This window comes from Dermacentor albipictus, chromosome 10, assembly GCF_038994185.2.
Source record: "Dermacentor albipictus isolate Rhodes 1998 colony chromosome 10, USDA_Dalb.pri_finalv2, whole genome shotgun sequence".
NCBI lineage: Eukaryota > Metazoa > Arthropoda > Arachnida > Ixodida > Ixodidae > Dermacentor > Dermacentor albipictus.
The window spans coordinates 6,567,712-6,579,834 of NC_091830.1; the positions used below are offsets into that span (position 1 = coordinate 6,567,712).

Here is a 12,123-nt window from a genome sequence, read left to right on the forward strand (position 1 = left end):
GAATGAACGCTATTTCATGGATGCTGAAAAATTCCATTTTTAGCACGAAGTGAGACTGAGTGTTTGGAATGTTGCAAGCTGATGCTGCCAAGAACAAGAAATGACCCCTTTCATAGTGGGCTTCAACATACAGCCCGAAGCAAAGAAAAGCAACTAATCAAGCCTGCATTCAACAAGCCTAGCATAGTTGTTTTTTTTTTCTGTGTGCGCTCTTTTTAAAACTGGGGCTGATCTACTTTACTGTGAAAGTTTCTGTGCAAACTAGCAAAGTTAAACATCAAGATAAACAAGCAAAACTTTCATATGCAAAGCAAACAAATTTTTGTCAAAGTTGGCTACAACGTTATCAAATTAATTTTGGACTGTAGAGAAACACGATTAACTACATGATTAGCTGATACTTATCCAACTGGTTTGACAATGCCTACGCCACAATTCGGCACATCTATTCGAGACGATACAGTGGCAGTTGCTGTCTGTACTTGGATCAAACAATGGCTAAACTATTCAAACTGAAGTGTAGTCAAAACACAAGTCTACTGGGATAGTGGAAGTTGCAGTGCTGGCAGTGAAAGCTCTTGCTGTCTGTCTGTCTTAAAGTGCGAAGTGTTGCTGTACACAATATACACATGTATGCATGCATGCATTTAACATCTATATACATGGGTCCTTTCACATTACACTAAATCGCAAGTGCAGAACCACATACACTAGCAACACTTAACCAGTATATAGTGCGAGTTTCACACTCCATGCCTAACAACAGCTGCAGCCATGTAGAGCTTCACGAATTTGTACAAACCCAGAAAGAAAGTAAACAGCATTGCTTCTGTGTTTTTCATTAAGTGCAACGAAAACTTCCTCATTACACCTCGCATCAATCATTAAAAATAAATCACCTGGCAGAGCAGATGGTGACAGGAACAGTGCTTACTTCCACAGCACAAACCAGACGACAAATACAAGTGCTTGGATATGTCCCATGCTCTAAATCCTGTTTTAGGTGCCGTTTCTTTCATTACACAACTGCCAAATAAACTACAATTAGTGTTCCGCTGACACAGCAGCATTTCAGACATGGGTTTGCATCACCTTGCAACTTCCTTTCAATTGTTCAATGACGGCTGTAAAGCACTGAAGTGTACACGCTGCCGGCATTTACCAGTGTGCATCCTTTTTGCCTGTGCGAACTAAGAGACACAAAGAGTGAATTGCCCAAAAGCCCAGCACATATAAAGTGACCTGCCCACTTTTCATGATGTTGCAAAAACAAAGCACCATCTGCAGCATTTCCACACAGACCCATTCAAGTACATGCTGAAGAGTAAGCTGTTTCAAAGCATGGATGAAGCAATGCAAAAGCCTTAAAGGCCAACTGCAACAATATTTCACTTTGCCTAAATTGGTTATGCACGTACTACTGAAGCAATCTTGGCGAATCTGCAATTCTCTCATTCGAAGCTTTTAAACAGTACCAAAGCAGACAATGTGTGCGCCTCGTGGTCAGAGCATATGAATAAGTCTCAGCATGCCACATCTGACATTTCTCTGCACGCCGTGGGCAGTCACGGAGAGGAAGTCATGCAGAACTTCCAGTGAGGGTTAACGATGGCATATTTTTGTGTATGTGTGCATGCAACATAAACGGCTATTTTTGCTAGCTTTCTGCAAAGCACCTACTTTTATTTAAAGCATAAATGTTTGCACAGAAGCTACTGTATATCTCTTCATGAAATTCTTATGGGCTTCTTATGGACTCCAAAATCTTGTTGCAGTTAGCCTTTAAAGGGTAGCACATGCAAACACTTTTCCTGTGCAGAAACATACTTCTAATTATAATGTAAAGACTAGACAAAAATGAATGATACATGCATGTCAACCTCTCAGCCAGGGTTCGTACAGAACATTTGATTTGAAGGGTGACGAAGGTCAAAATTCAAGGAGGGAAAAACAAATCTTATTCGTGCACACACACTGAAATATAGTGTAAACTCCTTCGTAGCTGCTATTTCTTGCAGCTACGCAGCAGCTGCTGAGTTGGACACACGCTTCAAGCTCTTCAGGTCACTTTTCTAAGCAGACTATCTCATTGTCATGATGTCAATCGCCTTCTGCCATGATGGTTAATAGTGTCCGACCTCAGCGAAAAATACTCATTATGCTAATATCAAATGGCTGAAACTTACTTTCTGTCCGTCATTTCTAGAGCCTAGGGCTCAAAAGTTGAGCCTGATGGCTGTTGTGTAAACCAACAAGCAAAATAACAAAATGGTAGCATGGCTTGGTTGCTAAATCTGGCTTTGTCTAGCTGCACGATGGCAACGGCGACTTAAACAAGTCTGGCTGGTGGCTTTTGACGCCACGTTACAGAATTTTAGTGACACTTCTGCAATAAAATACTATGTTTGTTTCCCGATAGACAGCGCCTATGGCATAGGCATTGTGATGAGTTTGTTACTTTGAATTTTCAAAAGTAACCTCCAAGCCCAGTTTACAAAAAATTCAAGGAGAAAATTTATTTTCAAGAAGGTTTAATGGCCTTTGAATTTCTTTTTCTAAGTGCACGGGTTTTCAAGGAAGTGTACGAACCCTGCTCAAGGCACCTTGATTAGTTGTGAAGCACATGCACCAGAGAGAGATATTCATGCTACCATACCAACAGCATCAAGGAACAATAAAAGAAAGCTACAAAACGAAAGTGTAAGTACATTTAGATATGCTCGCAACCTCACTAACACCTGAATAATACTTGAGCATCAGGGCAACATGCAATGGGGTTATATGTTTCAGGGAGCTATCTGAATCATCAAGCAAACACTTGAACGGCGTACCAACAGCATGCTTTACGTTGGACTACTGCAGATGCTTCCATGTATGACGGGTTCAGAAAACGGTGCTAATTTGTGCTCAACAGAAGCTATTCAATCTAAGGGAATATGTCAGCAACGTCTATGAAGTATGCTTGTTAATGGTTGACCTACTGATACATAGGTAGGCAGTGCTTGTTGGCAGCAATTGAGGACACACTTCCCAACTATTGTTGTCGTTTCGGTGCAACAAAGCCACCAGCAACGTGGTTCCTGAGGTGTATTTATTTATGACTGCTTCCTTGGAGCAATTGTCCTTTAGCTGCCACTAAGGCACTCAAGTCATTGCACTGTCATTACTGCTACCGTCTGGTATGCTTCAAAAGCTTGTTGTATTATTCTAGTCGCTAAAAGCAAGTGTCGCATCAGCAGCATCAAGCATTTTCACTCCAAAAAGAAGTACAATGTTGAGACACTGGTGTCTACATTTTTTTTTTTTAAAATGTTCAATTTACTAGAAGTGCCGCAATAAGATTTCAAACTTCTGGCTGAATTCTGGCATTAAATTGAGACTGAACAGGCAGATGCAGGGGAACCTGCCTTTAAAACTGTAAATCCACTCTGGGCCAAGCACTGGGAGATAAACAGCAATGCGCCACAGAGAAAAATCCAGCCTTACTGCAGGCTACACAGTGGAAATTTCCATCAAATTAAATTCCCAAGAAACATTATAATGGATAATGTGCTGTGGTCATATAAATGCTTCCTTCTGGAATTATCACCTTGAAGTTCTCTCCACTTAGGCAGCGGTCTACACGGCAATGCGCATCACATACTGTTCATATACCGCAATGTTTCTCTCTCTTGTTTTTGAAATAGAAGAAAATTAGGCGCATAAATGATCCCGGAATAACACAGCCACAAGAACCTTGCTGTAGTACATTTTGCCCGAATGGCCAAGAATGCTACATTGTATTAAAACTGAACTGCTATCAAGGCCATTTATCTTTGAAGAATGTAGAGACACAAACACACGAGACTTTTCAGCGCTACAGCTCGCAAAGCTGTTACTGACTTAAAGCACAGTAAGATGTTAGTTGGAGCTCATCGAGATGGTAGCAGTATCACTGACGACAGAAAGAATATCCTGGGACATGTTTTACCAAAGAATACAATAACATGAGAAGGCATGGAGGGACAGAATATTGCGATGGTACGGGAAAAGTATGAGAACAGATGTGAGGACAGGCTTGCACATTTAGTGAAAAAAGATGCATGGCGGGAGAGAAAAAAGAAGAAAAAAATGCACGCTGAAACGACGATGAAGACGCTTATACTCGAGGCACAGCACAAGCACTGCATGCACGTGACGCAGAGACCACGCCTAATGGCTCGGGCACGCAGATGGCCATCCAGGTGGCATGATCGGCGTACAGGCAGCCGCCGACTCACCAGGGGGGCGGCGGCAGCCGCCGATCCCAGTCAAACGGTGGCTCGTCCGGGTACCTGCATTGCCCATGGGACCGAGCGCTCTACCGAGATGCCAGACATGCACTGCATGCTATAATAGTGTGTGTCACACTCTTGAATAGACGCTTTTGGATGCAATGCATCATCTGCTTTTATTCCTTCCGGTGGGAGTCTGACTTGTCCCCATGTACTGGCTCATTTTGGGTGCCACTACGGTAGACTTCCATTAGCTTGACTCCATATAATTTAATTTTGTGGTTGATTTGATCTCGACCGAAGGTCCCTGCTGGCACCCATTCATTTCTATGGGCCCAAACTTTCGTTACTTCGATCCTGAAATTGGCCTTCAGTGGATAATTCAAGCCCGACCAGTTGGCATACACTAGTGAGACTGCTATATTGACACTAATAGCAACCCCTTTAATAACAGCGTGTCTCGGTGGAGCTCAGGGGACAGTAAATGCATCGAACACAAGTCATTTCCCTGCGAAAATACCTATTTTCAGCCTGCTCACAGTAGCCCACATTTATGTAGAAGTGCTACACATACGTGAAGATCTTGTGGGATCAAAATGCACATGTGCCAAGCATCTCACGTACGCACATGAAATCTGTTCCCTTGCGCTGCGTGCCCTAATGTATGTGATAGGCTCGGATAACTACAAGGCAGAGAACGCAGCACAAGCTAGCAAAGACATGCAGTTCACAAGGTGCGAGAATCAAGCGTTGACTCCGATTCCTGCTCGTTTTGGTTGAACTTAGCTGGAATAATGTTTACATCTGCCAGCAGAGGGCACCAGAAGCAACAATATAAATGTTTGTGAGGCCTCCACCCACAGACTGTTGCATACATGAAACTACATGTGTGGCACGTAGCACACATAGAACTCTCACATTTGCATGTGGAAAGCTTCTGCGTACACGAAACTAAAACTGTGTAATGTCTGATTGTGGAATTTACCCAATTCTAATGCGCAGCTTTCTTTTCCCCAAGAAAACTGGGCCGAAAATTGCCTGCTAAGTGCAATCAGATACAAAACCAGGGGAGGTATTCTGTAGGAGTCCACCTATTGGACATGTCCATTTCGTCTGCTGCTCAAATACCGATTGGCTGTGGCACCTTGCTGATCAGAACACCACCAGAATATGTCTCTTACAGAATAAGTCCCCTGAACCGCATTCGTATGCTTCACCGCACAACATGGTTGTATTGCGGCGAAGCCGATATCCAAAAAACTGTGCGGTTAAGCATACTTTAGAAAAGTGGCTGCCATTGGATCCTTGCTAACTTCTCTTGCTAAATAATTGAATGCGCATTAGATTTATATTTTGTTTAGGAGCATTAATTCCAGTTCTTCGTTAGTCTCCTACTTTGGACATGCACAAAGCAGGCACAACTTTGATTTGGGGGTTTGATTAGATTAGACAAATACTGCCAAATGAATCGTAGGGATGTCACAACGTTATTGTTTTTTTTTTTCTGCACCATTTAATTTGACTCGTCGGATAACTAGACCAATCTCACTGATCCTACCAGGATCGAATTAACGGAAGTTGACTGTAAGTAAGCAGGCTTGCATGCACTATTTTAACGGGTTTCCTCTTTGGCTCAAAAGAGATGGCTTTTGATTTTAGTGACGAAGTGCCAATGGCACATGGCAGTACTTTCACATTGTTTTGAAGTTAGGGCCTATATGTCACATACACTCATGAAATTCTTATTTGGGCTCACAATAAAACTAAATGGCATCTCTTGTGTATTTCCCCCCCAAATTTGCAATGGCACATAAAGGGATTCTAACATTGAGACATCATCCACTGTAGGTGTGCAGTGTGGTGGACAAATCCCAGAGTCTCACTGCTGCAGTCACCTGCATCTTTATTTCAACCACTACCCTGTATTTCCTAAAATGTTACATTTTTGTTGTGCATTTTTCAATAAAGCATTTCCTTGCTTAACTGCTTCTTATATTAAAAAAACAGAAGCAAAAAGCCACCATGATATGCATCTTGGTCATCTGAAAAGTGAGTCACTTTAAAGATATGGATTGATTTCACTGCCTATCAAAACAAAAATTCCAGATGAATCAAATAACAAAGCCAAGTGCTTATCAGGAATGCTGACAGAAAAATGCAACCTTGTTACAAAATTAACAGTGAAGACAAAGGAGCAGTAAGTGCTCAATCTTTACACCTTTAAAGTTGTTATCATGGTAATGCAAGTCGCTGTACATTAATAAACCCGCAATGCTAAATAAAAAAAGTAGCAAGCCTGCGTAACCCACAGGAGCTTTTTAGCGCTTTCCACAAGTCTATATTACAGCACATGCATAGGTTTTGTGTATGCTATACTGAAGTTTTTCACTGCCAGTAATAAGCTGATCTCATAACTAGTTTTAACACTGCCACAGAGGATGCTAATATTTCTAGCTATCAGGAGACTGAATGACAATTACGGTAAGGAACATAGAGTTGTAGGTTTGTTTTTTATATATTATAATTTCCTCCCATAAAAAATTGCCTGAAGCCATAGGACTGACGGGTAGTGGGGCTACTAATTATGGATGGGGTATTCATGATGAATGAGGTGTGGGCAGGGAGGTGTAACCTGCACCAGTTGAGAAGGCATCATCAAACCCATGGCGTTGCAAACTGAGCCCCGATAATGATTTATACCATTATATAAAGTAATTACATCTCCAATGCATTGCCCACTGACCATTTCTCACAAATTACAGAACGCTTGACCACCCCAATGCAGCCCCACAGCCAATGCAGTCAGATTTTACTGTGCACATTCGCTACAGTGGGATGTAGTTTGCGTTTTATTGTATGACTGTCTACATTGTACACAAAAGCCAGTGACGTACAGTCAATTCAAGTTCATTCAACTTCAGTTAAATATAATTTTTGAATCATTCAAATGCACTGGAAAGCCCCCAGCAGAAAACTTGTCATGGGAGGATAATTAGTTTAGTACGAACTCGAAAACGTGCTGCTTCAGTTCGTTCAACCCCCACAGGTGCCCCTCCTATGTGCAGCATTTAGTGAACGCTTGAAAATCCAAGAAATTCAGCACATGATGCTACTGTTTCCCTGGGCGCGAAGCTGTTACTTAAATTTATTTTTATCTTTTAGTGGCTGACACTCCTTCCACCCATGGAGCCATTTGTTCACCCTTGGTTCATGGGAAACATAGCTTTTAAACATATCGGCATTCTTTGCCTCATAATGGCTGGGTTGTGCTTTAAAAGAAAAAAAAAATGTGATTACAGACGAATTCAAGCAATAAAAGAGATCTTAATTCATTTTGCCACCGTTAATTTGACCTTTTGGATAATTGGACCAAATCATCCGGTCCCACAAGGTTTGAATTGATCAGAAGGGACTGCAGCAGTAAGAACGTCTTTTTATGCATGTAAACATTTACGAAGCATATTAGCTCTTGACGACTCTCGTTACGCCTTCACACTTGACTTGCAAGCACTTCAAGATTTTAGATTTCTGATCAATTTTATGTTTGCTAAAGGAGCAGGCAATAACTTGGTAAACACAGCATCAAAGACAAAAAGACAGCGGGTGCACGTGTGGAGATTTTTTGCTTAGTAACGTCGAAAACTGGGCTGTATAGTTGATTTTGCATGATTCAGAATGCAACAGAATTTCGGTTTATAGTCTTGTTTGAAGTAATACTGTTACATTTTGAATCGAAGCCTAGCCTCAAGAAATATCCCACAATAAAGAATATCTATAAGCTAATTCCTAAATGCTATATAAAACCATCAAATACAAGCCACAATAGTTTGAATGTTTGAAGACTGACATATTAGTCATATCAAAGCCTCATAAAACAAGTTCCAGTGCTGTTGTATTTTTCTGACGGCCCAGTGAGAAAAGTGGCAATAGGTGGATGAATTGCAGGATCCCACTGATATGTTCCCAGTAACTGCAGAATGGTGGCATAACTCTGATAAAATGACAATAGGTTCTTGTCTTCCCAATTGCAATGTTTGCTTTTTTCTGATAATCCTGTCAAAAATGAACGAACAGGGTTATAGTAGTGTTAATTGTCACAAGATTAACAAATTTTTCCAGTCGTTGCAAATATTTTGAGAATCCAATGGCGCCATGATTTCACATATCTAGAATAAGCAATACAACTTCATCAGATGACAAGGCACAGAGCCTTTACAATGCAGACTGTGCAGGGATGTGCTAGGAGACATCCACTAGAAGACTGTTAATGAGGTACGCGGTGACACATACGAGAGAGCATTAGCAACTGAAGTTTATTGCAATTGCATGTGTTCATATACAGGCACATGATTCCAAAGCCATGTGACAATCATTGTCAATCACTCTGCTGATTTAAACAGGCAGTTCTTCTTGCGGCAAGAATGGGCTGCTGAGCACGAGGTCGCGGGATCGAATCCCGGCCACGGCGGCCGCATTTCGATGGGGGCGAAATGCGAAAACACCCGTGTGCTTAGATTTAGGTGCACGTTAAAGAACCTCAGGTGGTCAAAATTTCCGGAGTCCTTCACTACGGCGTGCCTCATAATCAGAAAGTGGTTTTGGCACGTAAAACCCCAAATATTATTATTATTATTATCTTGCGGCAAGAAAACAGATGGTTAATTAGGTAAACATAAATGGTACTAAAGTTGCACATTGGGCTTGTTGGTATATAATGATGGAGGCAAAAGGCGTAGTGCATCAGAAACAGGGCAAAAGAAGAACACAGACGACACACACGTTTGGCACTAAACGTGCATGTCGTCTGTGTTCTTCTTTTGTCCTGTTTCTGATGCGCTACGCCTTTTGCCTACATAAATGGTACCTTGCCCGATTTTAGCTTTTGCTTCTCTTTATTTCTATCTTTGTGAGAGCTGGTTATGCAGCAATTTGAAAGAAAAAGCTGCAGTTTCACCCAAAAGGCGAAGCGCCGACTGCAATAGCAAATTAGTAGATGGCTATACGAAGTAAGGATTGTAATTGTATCAGCCGCATAGGCTTGCAAACATTCTAAATTAACAATGATATGATGTGTAAGCAGGACTGAACAAGGGCGTAGAAAGAAACAGACACAAAGAGACAGCACTGTTTACGTGTGCCTGTTTTTTCCTACATCCTCGTTTAGTTGTGCTTACACATTCTATGATAGATTCAAACCAACTAGCCTGCCAACATGTTTTAAATGAATTAACAAGCACAGTGTCACGCGCGCACAGGTAAACATGAACATATCTCGCTCGACGAGTGCGGAAACTTGCTGTCAAAATTCTGGAGTGAAGAATCACGGCAGCAACAGCGATCGAATTGACCTTCACGCATCTCTCGCTTCAACGCGAACAAAACGTTGAAAGCACAGTGTGTACCAAGCTACCGGCACTACGCACACTCTGCTATCATAGCAGATCGCCTTGAAGATGAAGTCTGCACGGGCACGCACTTTGGACACGTTGCAAATTGCTTTCAAGACAAGGTCCACACGGCCGCGCCGTAAGCAGCAGCCACTGGTGAAGAACGCCGCCTCCCCCCCCCCCTCCCTCCCTCGCTCGCACATGCGAGATTGAGCCATGTTCACCAGCTCACCCTCGCACATACAGTATACAATGCGCGGCAACGATTTTATCACCCATGGACTTAATGTGGGACCTCACGGCAACGGTGGCGGCAGAAATGCGGCTGGAGTGTTCATGTAATTGCTACTGCAATAAAAAGTAGAAGACAACGACAGTCATAGCAATGTGCCGACAGGTGCCCGTCTTTGCAATGCATAACATTTTGGCCATGTTCCCTTTAACCAGTCATTTACAGAGCAATGACGGTGGTTGTTTCAAGTGTATTAGTAAACTATCTGTTTTGTTGTTGCAAAAATAAATGTACTTGTTTAACTTTCTCCGGTTGCAGCTTTTCCCCAGCTAAATAACCTTAAAAATATTCACTTGGCACAGAACACGCCTGCATGTATTGGAAGTTTCTCGAATATTTTTGACAGTTCTATCTCTTGTTTGTCGTCAGCAAACCTTGTGTATTCTGATTTTATGTGCAAGGCGAATTGCGCAGCACTTCCTGGAAGTCAAGCGGGCACCAGTGATTACGCTGGAATCTTCGATGAGTCATGTATAAAAGCCTACAAGCTTGATCCGCAGAATCAAATGTTTGACAATCGCCGACTCTGCTCGCCACTACTGTTGTGCTTGAGTGTTACTTGTATTGCCGAGCACCAGTTCACCCAATAAAATGTTAAATTTGTAACTCACAGTTCTCGCACTGTGTATATTCTTCACCATCACTAAAACGTGACATCAGGTGGAGGTACTACGTTGTGTAACGAAAAAAACCTGCAAGCCCAAAATTTGAGGACATGGTCAACATCCTTATGGACCATTGAGCTAGCTGCCGGCTTAAAAAGTTGCTGCGGGAGCAAGGACTTCTACCAAAGATTTCCAGAAAGACTAAGGCCAAGCCAACAGCCAAAATGGCAGCACTCGCGTCTCCGATCATCCTTCAACAACACAGGGTGCCACTGACCCTTCGTGGATCATCAGTTAAGACCCCGAAAGCTGGCTGGAGACATACAAAAGGGTCGCAACACTCAACAAGTGGTACTCCAAGGGCAAGTTACGCCATGTGTACTTCCCCTTCAAAGGTACTGTGATGACCTGTTTGAGAATCAAGAGACAACCCCATCAACATGGGACCTGTTTCACAACGGCCTCCTGCGGAACTTTGCGGGCATCATATGCATGAAAGTGCAGAAGCGCTGATAGAAGCCGAAGTGCAGCTCCCGAGTGAGAACATTGCTGTTTACACGGAAGAGGTGAGCCGTCTTTTCTGCCATGCCAACCCGAACATGTCCGAGAACAAAGTTTGTTCCCTGATGCGAGGAGCAAAGCAAGAACTTTTTGCCGGATTAATTCACAACTCACTGAAGACCGCAGTGGAATTTTGAATTTTCATCAGAAGCCACAGCCATCAAGAAGATGCTATAAATGCGCACCAAACAATATGATTGCCAAATGGTTATGCCAAGTATGAGGTCCAAGCACTTGAAACCAACGACTTGGGCAAGAACCATCTGAGCAATTGTGTGCAAGGAGCTACAGAGGATGTTCCCAAGGTCGCAGCCTCAGATGGCCTCGATCGCTTATGTCGTGCTAGAAGAAACCCAGCGGTCATTGGGAGTTCCCGAAGTGCTGCCGGAATCCCCACAGCCACAGCCTGAAGCAATGACTAACACCGCTGTTGCTGGCCATCAGTCTGCCTTCATGCCTGCACCACGGCCCTGTCACACCGCAATTCCATCGTCAGCTTCTGCCACCACCGCCTGTCACGTGGCTTTGGAATCACGTACCTATACAGTAAAAGCTCGTTAATTCGAACCGCAAGGGGAAGCCGCTTCAGTTGGAATTAACGAAAGTTCGAACTAACGAAAGTGAAGGAGGGCAACAGTACACTGCGATTTGGAAGCAGTAGGGCATGTCAGGAATTTGGCGTGTCAGAAAGTGATGGCGTGTGCCGCGGGCACACGCCATCTTCAAGTCGAAGCTCTGGGTCCGACTGTGCCACACCACCGATGTCCACCGAAACGAACGTTAGCCGAAGCTTAACACCATCACAATGAATCGCGACGGCCGATACCTCCTAAGCTGAAAACAGAGGTGCACCACCGATGAAGACTGCCGAGACAAAGACGCTGAACATGTGAAGGTGGCGAAGGCCCGGATTCGTTGGTTCTTGATTGCAAGCGCAGCTGCGACGTACTTGATTCGCTGTGTTTTGGAGCTTGCCGTGCCATCTCCGCACAACATTAGCAGCTGTACAAGATTTGCAAAGCCTC

General features: G+C 43.1%; 1 protein-coding gene across 1 annotated transcript in view; it reads right to left on the bottom strand.

The window, feature by feature from the left end:
* The window catches only part of LOC139051041 (YLP motif-containing protein 1-like), a 71,249-nt gene that overhangs the window by 13,272 nt on the left and 45,854 nt on the right, over positions 1 to 12,123 (bottom strand). Inside the window, exon 8 of the mRNA XM_070528076.1 lies at positions 4,260 to 4,313. Within this exon, the coding sequence (XP_070384177.1) occupies positions 4,260 to 4,313 (54 nt within the window). The remainder of the gene's footprint in view (positions 1 to 4,259; positions 4,314 to 12,123) is intronic.